Source organism: Pseudorasbora parva, chromosome 1 (genome assembly GCF_024679245.1).
Source record: "Pseudorasbora parva isolate DD20220531a chromosome 1, ASM2467924v1, whole genome shotgun sequence".
NCBI classification, from domain to species: domain Eukaryota; kingdom Metazoa; phylum Chordata; class Actinopteri; order Cypriniformes; family Gobionidae; genus Pseudorasbora; species Pseudorasbora parva.
In genome coordinates, this window is record NC_090172.1 from 31,781,425 (window position 1) to 31,796,810 (window position 15,386).

Genomic DNA, 15,386 nt, shown 5'->3' on the forward strand with positions numbered 1-15,386 from the left:
ACAGCTGGCATGAAGACAACAAGTTTCTCTCTCTATGCCTGATGCATATGACAATAAAACATTTTATGGCAAGGCAACTGGTATCCGGTCCTCTGATTTAACTATACGGGGACAACTTAAGCTACGAAAATTGGAATGACAGCAGTGAAGTACTTTATCTTTTTTTTTTCTTTTTTTCCCCCAACCTATACTTCACAACATTCGAAAGCATTATTGTACTTTTACTGCACTATGTTTCATACTGAATATAAGTTAATACTTTAAACAAATATATATATATATATATATATATATATATATATATATATATATATATATATATATATATATATATATATATATATATATAATATATATGTAAAAATACTCAACTACTGTCCACATATGAGTACAAATACCTCTTATGTCAAAAGATCAAGGCAAATTTGATTATTCACGTTTTTCCTAAACCCTTTAACATAAACTAGCAATAAAAAATACTTCTAAAGCATTTAATAATATTAATGTTAATTTCTGCATTTAACAATACATTATTACAAATCAAAAGAAGCATCTGTTAATAGTATTACTAACTAATAGTGACCAATTGAATTCCTGAAGGATCATGTGACACCGGAGACAAATGATGCTGAAAATTCAGCTTTGCCATCAAAGCAATAAATAACACTTTAAAAAAATATATAATAGTTCACATATTACAGTTTTTTTTTCTTCAAATTTTTTAATCAAATATATACATATTGATAGATGAGAGAATGGTGTCTCTCATAAGTACGTTCTTATTCATGACATTTGAATGCTGTTTCCACTGATTATTTTCCACCTTCATTTAAAGGGGGGGTGAAATGCTGTTTCATGCATACTGATCTTTTTACACTGTTAAAGACTTGGAATCCCATACTAAACATAGACAAAGTTTCAAAAGTTAAGGTGGACGTTTGATGGGAGTATTTCTTTGTCAAAAATACTACTTCCGGTTAGTCATAAGTTTCGGCAAGTTTTTTGAGATCATGCGTCCCCATTGACGTTAGTGGGGGCGGAATTTCCTTGTATGGGCCTTACGGACAATTCTACCGGAAGCGCGTGAGAGAGAGCGAGGGAGAGAGCGAAAGCAACAGGCTACCCCCATCAAAGCGCTGGCTTGTAGGATGCTAAACAGGTGATATAACCAGTAGCTACTGACTTACCCACTGATAGGCCGGCGGTCGATCTGTATTAGCACTTTCCTCACGCGACGGGCGAATCACTTTCCTCACAGAGCGACTCACTTTCCTCACGCGGCAGGCGAATCACTTTCCTCACTGAGCGAATCACTTTCCTCACAGAGCGACTCACTTTCCTCACGCGGCGGGCGAATCACTTTCCTCACTGAGCGAATCACTTTCCTCACAGAGCGACTCACTTTCCTCACGCGACGGGCGAATCACTTTCCTCACAGAGCGACTCACTTTCCTCACGCGGCAGGCGAATCACTTTCCTCACAGAGCGACTCACTTTCCTCACGCGGCGGGCGAATCACTTTCCTCACTGAGCGAATCACTTTCCTCACAGAGCGAATCACTTTCCTCACAGAGCGACTCACTTTCCTCACGCGGCGGGCGAATCACTTTCCTCACTGAGCGAATCACTTTCCTCACAGAGCGAATCACTTTCCTCACGCGGCGGGCGAATCACTTTCCTCACTGAGCGAATCACTTTCCTCACAGAGCGAATCACTTTCCTCGCAGAGCGACTCACTTTCCTCACTGCAGCGCGCTGCTGCACACGTCATTATTTAGCTCCGCTCACATGACACGCCCCCACCCGCTCGGCTTTTTTCGGAAAGACTCGGAACAGCGCATCTTTCTTATATAATTATAAAAAAAATAAAGACTTTTCGGAGATATGCAGGATGCAATGCTACTCTATAGGTACTCAAGATTGACATGACACTGACTGAAACTGAGTGTTTCACCCCCCCTTTAAAAACTCCATATGTACTGGAGAGTCACTGCAAATGTTAAGCGCTCAAGAGCAAAAAGGCAAACATCTCAATACGGAGGGAATGCATTACTTATGAAATGTGCATACAGTAACATCCACCACCTGGTTTGAGGCTGGCACTTATCGACCTAGATAAAAAGGATGCTTGTAGTCTATTTTTATATTTCTTTAAAATAAAGCTTTCCATTTTAATGCATGGCTGGAAAAGATGATTATTGTCGCCTACCAATAGATCTTTTTTTGTAAATCATTTGCATGTGTTTGGCTGGAGCGTGAGAGTATTGCATATCTTGCATGCCTCCATATGCTTGCAAAATATGTGGCATCTCCTGAATCCTGAAGTAGTTCAGCGCTGTGTGTGGGGTGGTCCAATGATGCATGGATGTGCACTGCTTACCTCATGCATATCCTGTGTGACAGTGATGGAGAGTGGGTACAGTGCCTAACTTGGGTTGAAAGCCGGCAGCAGATTAGACAGGACCACCTTGAAACCTCAGCTCAGTGTGAATCCAGACAGTGGGGGGAGCAACCCGTCTGTGCCGTCTGTCTCTCAATTCACACCCATGACTACATACTGTACCTTTCGGCTCTTAGAACGAGACAGGAACGCTGCAGCTTTATAACTGTGTAAGCTGCAAAGCAGAGAGAAATAAAAAGCAGTACTTGATTACAATTAGGATCTGTATAACAGTACAGAGATGTAAAGTGGCATGCAGTTCTGTGAGAGAAGGAAAGTGCATTTCATCATATATTCACATACACTCAAGAGATGCTTTGAAAGTTGCAACATCTGACAAATAAGAGAATATTATGTTTATGTGCAGCATCAATGTTTGGCCAGCAGAGGCAGCAGATGTGTGCTTATTACTGGAGGGAAGCTCACATCTGTTAACACTCATGGACAAAATTATTCATTCATTCATTCATTCATTCATTCATTCATTCATTCATTCATTCATTCATTCATTCATTCATTCATTCATTTATTCTGTTTTGAGCAGAATGTCAGTGAAAACAATCAAATATGGTGTATGAAACAGATTATTACAGGGAATTGCATGAAGTGTCAGTAATGCAAAATAAAATTTTTTTCAAAATAACTTTTATTAAATTTAAATGGCAGGTACAACCTTGAAAATATGAGTGGTGCCTATTCACTAATGGGTCATTTCAGTTCACTTCATCAAGCTTTCGTGTTTAATGTAAACATACTGTACACTATTGTTAAAAAGGTTGATTCAGTAAGAACTTTTCTTTTTTTCTTTTCTTTTTTGTATAGCCCTCTTCACAATACGCACCATTTCAAAGCAGCTTTAAAGAAAATGCATGCATCCTAAGTACCATTTAGAGTGATCTGTTAACAGATAGGACCGTGTCCAAGTTATGTAAAAAAAATATATTAATAAATAATTAATATAAACTTATACAAATCACACAGTAAGCTAACAATGTATAAGTTTTAACAATGCATCTTATATATATATATATATATATATATATATATATATACATATATATATTATATGTATATAATAGATAAAACATATTACAAACAGTTATTTTAAATTATAATAACGGTTCACAATATTACTGTTTTGATCTAAATAAATACAGCATCGGTCCAAGTCCAATACTTCTTAAAAAAATTACAGAAACACTGCACTTCAATTTGATGCAAATGGTAATTTTCCTCAATTAGGAAATAAAAAAATAGTTATCGTCTTTACTGAATTAAATAAATCATATTGTTCTACTTACACTTAAACAAAGAGGACAAATTGAAGAGTTTGTGCGAACTAATGGTTATTTGGTCTTAAATAGATTACTGTTAAGTGGAGAGCATGCATGACAGCTTTGCCACTTTTTTATTGTTGTTGTTGCTGTAGCTCTGGAACACTTTGCATTTGTTTCCACAAGACAGAATCAGAACAATACAACTGGTCTCAATGGGCTGGACATTTGGGAGAGAGTGCCCAGTCGGAATGCAAATGAGGAACACTTATATAAACAGGCTCCAAAATATACAAAAGCTGAGGTTGCTTGAAAGGGCTTTGGAAGAGCTGCTTAGAGAAGAGGCTGTCATGATGTCTGGGATAAACGAACTGTCTATGGCATCCAAAATGCATTTAACTTCTACTTTTGTTACTTTTGAACACTCCACACTGTAAAATACTTTGACTCATTTTGTGCAAATCCTTTAGCTATGGTTTTAAGTCATTCCAGTATAATATATGCAAACCACATATTTTGTTTTAAAAGACTGTAAGACCTCTTTTAGGGCATTATTAAATTACCTTAATAGCTAGACAGATGTTGATAACTATATTATCAATTTTAACAAGAGACAAGGGAATCTTTTATTTTAGCAAGGCAGATGTGGTTCTGGCCTCATTCTTCATCCAGTCAATTTCAGGAGCCCATCTGCAAATTTAATTTGTTACTTCTTTTTACTTATAAGGTCCAATTACATATTGGCTGTGTGAATGTTATTGTCAGGATGAAATTACATATTCATTTATGATTTTTGCTATTATGATTATAATTTTTTTTATGCTATTTAGATACTTTTGGAAACGGAACCCAGCACTAAACCTACCCATTTGCTCATAATATGACACAAGCAGATACAATACAGGCACAATTTTTCAAAAAGTGAAAATGTTAAATGTTCTGAGGGCAAACAATTTATTTATGTGAAGAAGTTCCCCAAAAGCGACCAGCGTCTCCATTCGCCAAAGATCATGCGCATATAAAAAATGCACATAATAAAACGTTATATCAACTTTAAAAAATGAAATTGCATTGGGTCTCGATTGCATCATGCTAAAGAGTCAGGTGTATCTTTTGAATGAGATTGATTGAGTGTGTTTATGGAGTTAACGGAGATAATTTCAGCGATCAGAAACATTAAGATCAACTCTGTTCTTCTCCTAAAAATATAGAACGGTGTGGCAAGAACAGTAACAACAGTAAAGGAGCAACAACAGTAATGGACTTGAAAGGACCAAGCCTAGACTTTACGGCATGTTTTTTTTATTATTTTTTATTTTATTTATAATAATAATAATAATAATAATAATAATAATAATAATAATAATAATAATAATAATAATAATTCATTACATTTATATAGCGCTTTTCTAGGCACTCAAAGCGCTTTACATAGAAGGGGGAATCTCCTCAACCACCAATGTGCAGCATCCACTTGGATGATGCGACGGCAGCCATATTGCGCCAGAACGCTCACCACACACCAGCTGATTGGTGGAGAGGAGACAGAGTGATTAAGCCAATCAGGATAGGGGGAAGATTAGGAGGCCATGATGGACAGAGGCCAGTGGGCAAATTTGGCCAGGATGCCAGGGTTACACCCCTACTCTTTATCGAAGAACATCCTGGGATTTTTAACGACCACAGAGAGTCAGGACCTCGGTTTAACGTCTCATCCGAAGGACGGTGAAACTTGTTGGGCTGCTTGCGTTACTTTAAGTTTGATTATTTTGGATTCCTGGTTAATGCCTCCTTCTTGCCATACCAACACACTTACATTGGTGCTGAAACCTGGGAGGAAGGAGGGGCATACTGTCAGATAGGGCTGCGCGATCATGACTTAAATTATAATTGTCGTTTATTCCCTTAAAATTGCAATTGCGATTATCAAATATGTTTATCACAATTTACATTGAACAATGTTTTGACTAGCTTTATACCATGGCATGGCATATTTTATATAAAAATAGGATATAAAAATAATGGAACTTATAGGAACCACTAACTAGGCATGAGGGTGGTTCCTTGAGAACTAAATGTTCCCTTTCGGGGAACTCGAGCTGCGTCGAAACGCTGTGAGAACGCCTCTGCGTTAATGCGTCGTGAAGCGCCTGTAGAACCATTCCATCGGAAAAAAGATCGATCGTCGGCGTGATGACGTCATCGACCGGAAGCTATAAAGCGTCCGTGAAAACAAACAGGAACTAGCTTCTGAGCCTTCAGCAAGCGATCTGTGTGAACCTGTCTGTCTATTTGGTGTTTTTGTCAGTCTATTGAAGAGTTTTTCCACCCTTTTTGTTAAATATTGCATATATATTAACAAAACAAAGCGAAAATAAAATAGATAGATACTATGGCGAGTGAAAGCAGTTTCAAGAGGTGTGTTCATCCCTGCCCACGCTACATCACGAGCGGGGATACACACTCTCTTTGTGTAGCCTGCTTGGGAGCGAAGCATGCCCAGGCAGCCCTCGAGGGGGCTGCCTGCGAGCATTGTGAAAAGTTACCGCGCTGCGCTCCCGCCGGGCACTCTTCGAGGAGGGTGCCTCGGCTCGTGTTCCCCGCGGCTCTGGTCCCGCTGTCGCTGAGGCGGAGCGGAGGCTGCAGTCGTGGGGATCACAATTGGATGTTGCAGAGGGGTTAGAGACGGGCGCTGCCTTATCTCTGCCCTCACCTGCACCATCCAGCGGCTCTTCTCGGGGCATGGAAGCACGCATGGCGGTTTCTTCCCCCCCGAGAGAGTCGCCGGTGCTTCAATTGTCCAGCTCTGAGGAGGTGGACATTGAAAGCATCGAGACTGAAGACTCGCCACTTCAGTCCCCTGCAAGCGAGGAGCTCGTTGAGGTTCTGATGCGAGCTGTGGCCAGGCTTAATATCGACTGGCCAGCTGAGAGATTTGAGGCAGGAAGAAAGCGTGTAAGCAAGCTAGACGAAAGATTCCTGCCTTCTCGAGCTTCAGAACCTCAGCGACGGGGCCTGCCGTTCTTCCACGATCTGCACACTGAGGTGGCGAGATCGTGGAGGAGACCGGCATCATATCGTGTTTTCAGCCCGCAGACTTCGGTCTACAGTAACATCGCCGGGCTGAAACAGTATGGTTATGGGGCGATGCCAAAGGTTGAAGAGACGCTCGCGAGCCATCTCTCGCCTTCCTCGGCATCGTCCCTTAAGGCCCCGACTTTGCCCACCAGACCTCTTAAAACAACGTCGGCGCTGGTGGGTAAAGCATACTCGGCAGCGGGTCAAGCTGCTGCATGCCTGCACACTACGGCCATCGTGCAGGCATATCAGGCTGACCTGCTGAGGGATTTGGACAGTAGTGATGTCGTGGGGGGAGATTTAGTAGCTGAGTTGCGAACATCTGCTGATTTAGCTCTCCGGGCCACCAAAGAGACGGCCAGATGTGTTGGCCGCTCTATGGCAGCATTGGTGGCCACGGAGAGGCATCTATGGCTAAACCCCACAGATATCAAGGAGAGGGAGAAAGCTTTCCTGCTTGATGCGCCGCTTTCTCCTGGAGGCCTCTTCGGTGACGCAGTTCACACTGTCACCGAGAGGTTCCAGGAGTCGAAAAAGCAAGCTGCGGCGCTCAAGCAGTTCCTCCCTCTCCGTGTCCAGGTCCCTGGGGCTGCTGCTGACATAAAGCAGCCCAAACCGAGTACGAGCGCCTCGCACCGGGCAAAGCAAAAGCAGAGCGTCGCTACCCGAACTCCCCCTCAGCGCGGGGACGAGGGGCGGCGCTCTCAGACGAGGCCTTCGAGGGGCAGGGCTGATCTGAGGACAGTCCTGATCGCCAAGAAGGCCTCGTCGAAGTGTTCCTGACGCCAGAAGCGTCAGGACGCTGAGGGTGGTTCCCCCCGTAGGGAAACGGTGTTTACCCCTGCCAACGGTACCCGTTTCCCTGCGGCACCCTCTGGGGGCCGCGCTGCCAACCCCGCCGCAATGCCGGGGCGCAGTTGGTCTCCGCGGGCCACCCGAGGGTGGTCCGCGCCCCCCTCGGGGGGCCCCCGAGCAGTCAAGTCAGTTGTTCCCTGCCGGTCCGCCGCTTCAGGGCACTGTGCTTGTTGCTCAAAATACACCAGAGGCCAGCCTCGAGAGGCTGGTTCCCTTAGTAGATTTTCTAGACGAGTGGAAACGTCTATCAAATATATCTCATTGGGTCCTGCAGATAATAGAAAAGGGGTACGCCATTCAATTCAAAAGTCGGCCACCTCCTTTCTGCGGTGTCCTACCTACAGAGGTGGGCCCGGAGCAGGCTCTGGTAATGGCACAGGAAGTAGAGACACTCCTGCAAAAAGGGGCTATAGAGAGGGTTCCCCCTCCCAGCACGGAGTCTGGCTTTTACAGCCGTTACTTCATCGTGCCGAAGAAGGATGGGGGCTTACGCCCGATATTAGATCTGCGGCTATTGAATCGCTCGGTGGCCAAGCTCAAATTCAAGATGCTTACACTCAGACAGATTGTAGCGCAGGTCAAATCGGAGGATTGGTTTGTCACCATAGACCTCAAAGATGCGTATTTTCATGTCTCCATCCTTCCACATCACAGGAAGTTCCTGAGGTTTGCCTTCGGGGGAGAGGCATACCAATATCGTGTACTTCCCTTCGGTCTAGCACTGTCACCCCGCACGTTCACCAAGTGTGTGGATGCAGCTCTGGCGCCGCTGCGTCTGCAGGGCATCCGCATACTGAACTATATCGACGACTGGCTGATTCTAGCGAATACAGAGCAGATGGCGGTTCAGCATCGAGATGCTGTTCTCGCCCACATGTCGAAGCTGGGGTTGAGGCTGAACGCCAAGAAGTGTGTGCTTTCTCCGGCTCAGAGAACCACTTTTCTAGGTGTGAACTGGGATTCGGTAATTATGCGGGCGCAATTATCGCCAACACGCATAGCATCGGTCCTGGCAGCCGTCAAAGAACAGAAGCTAGGCCGGGCCGTCACTGTGAAACAGTTCCAGAAACTGTTAGGTCTCATGGCAGCAGCGTCCAACGTGATACCTTTTGGCCTACTGTACATGAGGCCACTGCAGTGGTGGCTCAAAACGAAAGGGTTCTCCCCGAGGGGAAATCCGCTCCGCACGATCAAAGTCACGCGGCGATGCCTACGTGCTCTGGTCATGTGGAAAAACCCGGGGTTTTTATCTCAGGGTCCCGTGTTGGGGGCTCATGTTCGTCGCGTAACGCTAACGACAGACGCCTCTCTCACGGGCTGGGGGGCGACCATGAGTGGTCGCTCGTCCCAGGGTCTATGGCAGGAACATCAGCGGCACTGGCACATAAATCGGCTAGAGATGCTCGCAGTGTTTCTTGCATTGAAACAGTTCCTGCCCGACCTCAGGGGCCACCATGTGTTAGTCAGGACAGACAACACGTCGGTGGTCGCCTACATAAATCACCAGGGGGGTCTGAGGTCCCGTCCTTTGGACAAACTGGCACATCGGATCCTCCTGTGGGCCCAGGGGAAATTGCTGTCAATCAGGGCAGTATATATCCCCGGGGTCCTAAATCAGGAAGCAGACAGCCTGTCGAGACAGGGGCCGAGGCCCGGGGAATGGAGACTCCACCCAGAGGTGGTGGAGCTCCTATGGAAGGTTTATGGGAAAGCGGAAATAGACCTATTTGCTTCGGCGGAGAATTCCCACTGCCCGCTGGGGCTGGATGCCATGGTACAGGAGTGGCCGAGGCTACCTCTATACGCCTTCCCCCCGATTGTCCTGCTTCCAGGAGTTCTGGAGAGGGTACGCCGGGACGGGGCCCAGGTACTTCTAGTGGCTCCGTACTGGCCGACCCGAGTATGGTTCTCGGACCTGATATCTCTCCTGGAAGGCTCTCCGATGGAGATTCCGACCAGGAGGGATCTACTCTCTCAGGCGGGCGGGAGATTCCTGCACCCACGCCCGGAGATGTGGAAACTGTGGGCCTGGCCTCTGAGGGGGCTAGGCTCATAGAGGAAGGTCTCTCGGCCAAGGTCGTAGAGACCATCCTTCACTCCAGAGCTCCGTCCACGAGGAAACTGTACGCTCTGAAATGGAAACTTTTCTCAGCATGGTGCAGAGAACGCCAGTGGGACCCAGTTAACTGCCCGGTTGGTACAGTGCTGGAGTTTCTGCAGGCAAGGTTCTCGGCAGGGTTGACCCCCTCCACAATAAAGGTGTACGTGGCGGCCTTGGGTGCCTTCCACGTCCCTTTCGGTGGAGTGTCTTTGGGAAGACACCCTCTGATTACACGTTTCCTCCGTGGGACTTTAAGGATGAGGCCGGTGATGCACTCGAGGGTCCCAGCATGGGACTTAGCCATTGTTTTACGGGGCTTGTCCGAGCCTCCATTCGAACCCTTGGAGGAGGTTTCGGATAAGTTCCTTACCCTCAAGATGGTATTTTTGTTGGCTATTTCATCTCTAAAGAGAATAGGAGATATTCAGTCCCTGTCTGTACTGCCCTACAAAGCAAAAAGGCAGTAACTACGCAGAGTGCAGAACTGAGAAAAATGACTTTAAAGTTATCCTGTCATCCAGCCTAAGTAGTTGTAGGTAGATTATTGGACATGTGGCTTTTTTGTTACTTTATATTAGTTTTATTTTTGTACATATCAATCCTCATTTTTAATTTGGTATTTTACCCCTATTTTGCAGTTACTGTATTCTTGCTTTGTATTACTTACCAAAAACGTGGCACCATGCCAAGGAAAAAGGCAGTAACTACAGATTCTCCAAGAACTATTTTGCCACAACTTGGGCTCTGGGTGTGTTAGATATATTACTGTATTTTACTGTATTTGAAATAATTGGAACCATTTGTTTTTCTGAACATGGATATACCAAACCCAAATTAATTTGACCATTTTAGGTCAATATTTTCCACCCGGAAGCTGTTCTGGTGCTGAAACGGCTGCTTAAAGTCTCACATTGCTAAGCTGTATCAAGGCCCAAATGGGGACAATTTATTTTGAATAGGACCACATTATTATGTGTGAGTATTAGATTAATGTGTCTCTGGGGGTGTTTCTCAATCTGTAATGTAGTATCTGCTATACCTACAAATCACATTCATGTTAAAGCATTGCAAAACAACTTTTCTTTGGAGCAATATAGGCAAGTTAAACTCCAATTCAACAGAGCAAAACAAAATCATGTTGCCTAAGTGTTTCTAACGCTTTTTGTACTCTTATGATGATAACTAAGATAAACAAGTTGATGATTTTATATGGTGCAGTATCTGTTTCAGTAGGTTTATAAACATAAAGTACTGAATGAAATGAATACATGGGACAGATATTTCAAATTAGTAAACATACATTTAATAATAGATTGTGTGTGTGTATATATATATATAAATAAATAAATAAATAAATAAATAAATAAATAAATGAATGAATGAATGAATGAATAAATAAATAAATAATGATGATAATAATAATACAAATAATTGATGAACACCACATTTCATATGGTTATTACTCCTCATCCTCCAAAACATTGCTCACAGGCAGGGAATACCAGAACACCCTCCTGTTTGGTGGCATGAGGTGACAAAGATTACAGAGGATGTCTCTCTTCTTGACCTCCTCAACCCCTCTATTCTGTGGTCGCAAAAGAGTGGGCACCTTCAGCGAGAATTTCTTCATGAGGAAGTCCAATTCCATAAATTCATTCTCCGTATGGGACAGCTTGTAAAAGAGGCTCTTGGAGCCACGCCGCACCTGTATCTCCGCCATCTCCCCAAGCTTTGGTGCTTGCGCTTTCTTGACCTTGACGGTGGAGTGGCCATCCCTCCAATCTAGCACATTGGCATTCTCCAATTTGATAACATCCACCTTCCTGGAGTTGGAGCTTGCCACAACACTCACAAAGTCCTCAAAGTCGTAGACCACACCACCTGGACGGCTCCTCATTTGCTGCTCGACACCATGGTGGAAACTGTCTGCGCTCATGAACGTGTGTCCCCTCTCAAAAAACTTTAGTGTGATGTCCTCCTGTGAAATGGTGTCACTGTTCACAAGAGTGACAAGTGAGGATAGAAGGCACCAGTTCTTATTCTGTGCACTGCAGTTGTCCACCCAGAATATGGTGTGGCGTACATCCCGCTCCTTCTCCAATGCAGTTGTATATGCTGATGTAATTTCCGCGGCACTTCGCCCAGCCATTCCCTCGTGCCACAATACAGAGATGGTGTTTTTTTTGTTTGTTTTTTTCCCCACTGAGGCAAATGTTTCGTGGTATGCCACGATGCGACGAGTAAATACTGCTGACTTGACTCCTGGCATCCGTGGCAGCATTATCACCTTCTGGAGGTCCACACTCCGAACTGATGTCATGTCCGGCCAGTCCCTCTCTGCATCTGCCTGGTAGCTTTGGCGGCTCTCTAGGGCAGACTGCTTATGTTTGTTCCACCTTAGGCACTCTGGGCAATCTGAGCTTTCAGTCTCCCCTGTGTGGCAGTTCACATGTTCTGCATGTTCCAAACAGTCCTCACATTGCTCCTCCCCAAGTTTGGCAAAGCTGATTTTTTTGTCTTTTACCATCTTCCTGTATGCTTCATAGGAGCAGGCGTTTCCTTTATCCAGGTAGTCTGAATGCATCATCTTAATTGTGATGTCACTTGGCAGGTACCGTCGATTTGGGGCATGCTCCCGTCTGTAATGGCTCACACAAGGATGGAAGGACTCAATGTGGTCATCAAGGGTCTTCACGTCTATCTTGTTGACTGCAGCCTGCCTTCCTCTCTGGTCCTTGGATGGAACCAGTGGCCTGGTGTTCGACTTCCCCATCATGGAAATAACGAGACTGTCATTTTTAGGGTGGTAGCCCAATGATGACAGGAAAAACATTTTGCAGACCTGTCTTGGCTCTCCTTTCTGGTTTTGCAGGCGGTAGATAAATGAGCGGCCACGGCGACTTTCTGGGCCGGTTGTTATTCTTTTGGTTGGCATTGGGGTAACTGAGTAAAACATCCATGATCGTCTTTCTGTGTAGGTCATCTCCCAGTACTGACTCCATATCTCCCTCCGTCTTTCCTCTGAAATATGGTCTGTACACCTTCTTCGACATTTGGCACCACATGGCTCTCTCATTGGTGGTCGACGTGATTCAACATCAGGCTGTGGCCCTGGCTGTGGCTCTGGCTGGGGCTCTGGCTGGGGCTCTGGCTGGGGCTCTTGCACTTGTTCTCCTGGGTCTCCAAGTTCCACTTCAGTCTGTGCCATCGTAGGGGTTGGGACATAATCTAGGTCTGTAATGTCATCATATAAGCTGTCCACGCTGGTGGTATCCAGGAAAGTGTCCAGGATGGTCCACTCCATTGTTTCAGCGGGGGGCAGGACTTGCTGCCTCTTTGATGGAATACCTACATGTGTATCTTAAATGAAAAAGAGAGAAAATTAGTGGCATGAATGTAAATCCACATCTGTCTGTGTCTGTCTGTCTGTCTGTGTAGGCTACTGCAACAAATTATTATTATTATTATTATTAGTATTATTAGTATTTATTATTAATTATTATTATATGGACCTACAGGACAACATCTTCACTCTGATCAACATATGTAGGCTATATATCGATGTCTGTATATCATAATATTTAATTGTACAGGGAATAATTTTAATAAAGTTTAATTAATTAATAAATGCCTAAATAATGACTAACACAATAATAAATTAATAATTTTTAACCCTTAATGAAAATGAAGAAAGAAAAGCCAACATACAAAAAACGCAGCCTGGCTTTATAAGTTACATTAGGTTGTAAGTTGTATTATCCTACAATAATAGGATAAAACAGAAGCTTGCAGTAATGCAGAGGGAAACATTTTCATAGGTTAATATAATTAAGGGGAATCCAAATTAAATATATAATTTTATATTTAGAAGAACAAACCGTGCAATAAATAAATGCTTAGGAACAGGAACCAATGTGTTGAGCCTGAGCGCTAAGGGGGGTCGTAAATAACTGCCGACTCGCTCTGCAGAAGTTTGTTTTTGTTGAAAGCATGATGCTTACAGTAAAGAGAAAGGTGTCAGTTTTGCTCACAACTCACTAATTTCTTTAAACAGCGGACATAGTCTTTAAACAGCGGACATAGTCTTCAAACAGCGGACGCGAAGAGAGTGCGTTTTAAGTTGAACAGACACCTGTTGCCGTTTCTCTGTCTGTTCGTTAGTAAGATAATTCGAAAAGTACTGTACGGATTTGGATGACATTTTCGGACAACATGGGTATTAGGACAAGGAACAGATGACTACATTTTGGTGGTGATCCGGAACACGGGACATTTGGAATTTGTAATGCTACATTGACCGCGGTTATTATGCTCTCCGAGTGCTTTTCTAGTTATTGAATATTTTTCCACCGCTGATTGGATTATAACTTTGTGTCATGAACAACAAAATGATGACATGGCATCGGCGATGATGTGAAGTTACAGAGGATAAAGTTACAGCTAGGAGCAGGGAGGATCAGGGGGAGGTAAGCAAAGCTATTTGAAACATCGCCTGTTAATTAGCATAATGCTTTCTGAATGGACCTCTGAGAGGAAGTCCCGCCCTGGCGGCTGACAGGTGTTTATATTGTGATAGCCTAGCCTCTAAATGTTTAATCTGTCACTGTTACTTACCATTCTCCGGGTATTTTCTTTTCAACGCCAGTTCGACCATCTTCTTTCCCCTGCTTTGTGCCATCTCAAACAAAATTTGTGGGAAGTTAGAAGGGTGAAATCGCAAATGTTAAAACCGTCTCGTGAGGATGCCGCTAAATCAGCTGTGTGTGTTCACCATGGAAACAGTAACTGCGCTGCGTAGCAACACGGTTATTTTTTGTTGGGTAAAACAAAACAAGAATACAGTAATGGATGTTACTGTACTCATGCTTTGTTTCACTAGGCCTTTTTGCAGTTACTGTACAAACGACTACCATTTTTCACCAAAACGACACACATTTGAGATAATATTTTTTGTCACATAACAAAGGATGCCTTGAATGTCATGAAAATGATAATAACTCATTTTTGACCAAAAATGCAGTTACTGCCTTTTTGTTTTGTAGGGCAGAGTAGTGCCCTCATGTTTAGAGTTTGCGCCTGGGATGGTGAAAGCATTTCTGCATCCCAGGCCGGGTTATGTCCCCAAGGTTCCTACGAGCCCACGGGGCCCCATCACTCTTCAGGCGTTCTGTCCTCCTCCTTTCACGACGTCAGACCAGGAAAGATTGAATCTGCTGTGCCCTGTCAGGGCGTTAGATACTTATGTCCACAGAGCTGCCCTGTGGAGGAAAACTGATCAGCTGTTTGTCTGTTTCGGGCCCCCTAAGAAAGGGGCCCCAGTATCTAAGCAGAGGATGAGCAAGTGGGTGGTCGAGGCCATCTCACTTGCTTATGAGGCGGCCGGGCAGCCGTCTCCACTGGCTGTCCGGGCGCATTCAACCAGGGGTATGGCTGCTTCAAAAGCACTTTTGTCGGGGGCTTCCCTCCACGATATTTGTAACGCGGCCGGATGGTCGTCTCCTTTAACCTTCGTCAGGTTCTATGAACTAGACCTGGCATCTACAGTTGGGGCACAGGTACTCTCGTAACCGTGTGCGCTTCAGCTTCACACATACGAGACACTTGGTCCTATGGCGATGTGGGTATAAGCGTTCTCACA

At 44.3% G+C, this 15,386-nt stretch overlaps 1 protein-coding gene across 1 annotated transcript; it reads right to left on the reverse strand.

Moving 5' to 3' along the window:
* Positions 1 to 11,072: 11,072 nt before the first annotated feature.
* Positions 11,073 to 14,742, reverse strand: LOC137084105 (uncharacterized). The gene is made up of 2 exons (XM_067450063.1): positions 14,363 to 14,742; positions 11,073 to 13,108 (listed from the first exon to the last, which is right to left on the reverse strand). Exons 1-2 carry the CDS (start codon positions 14,424 to 14,426, stop codon positions 11,208 to 11,210), a joined length of 1,965 nt encoding a protein of 654 aa, XP_067306164.1. The 5' UTR covers positions 14,427 to 14,742; the 3' UTR covers positions 11,073 to 11,207.
* Positions 14,743 to 15,386: the final 644 nt, after the last annotated feature.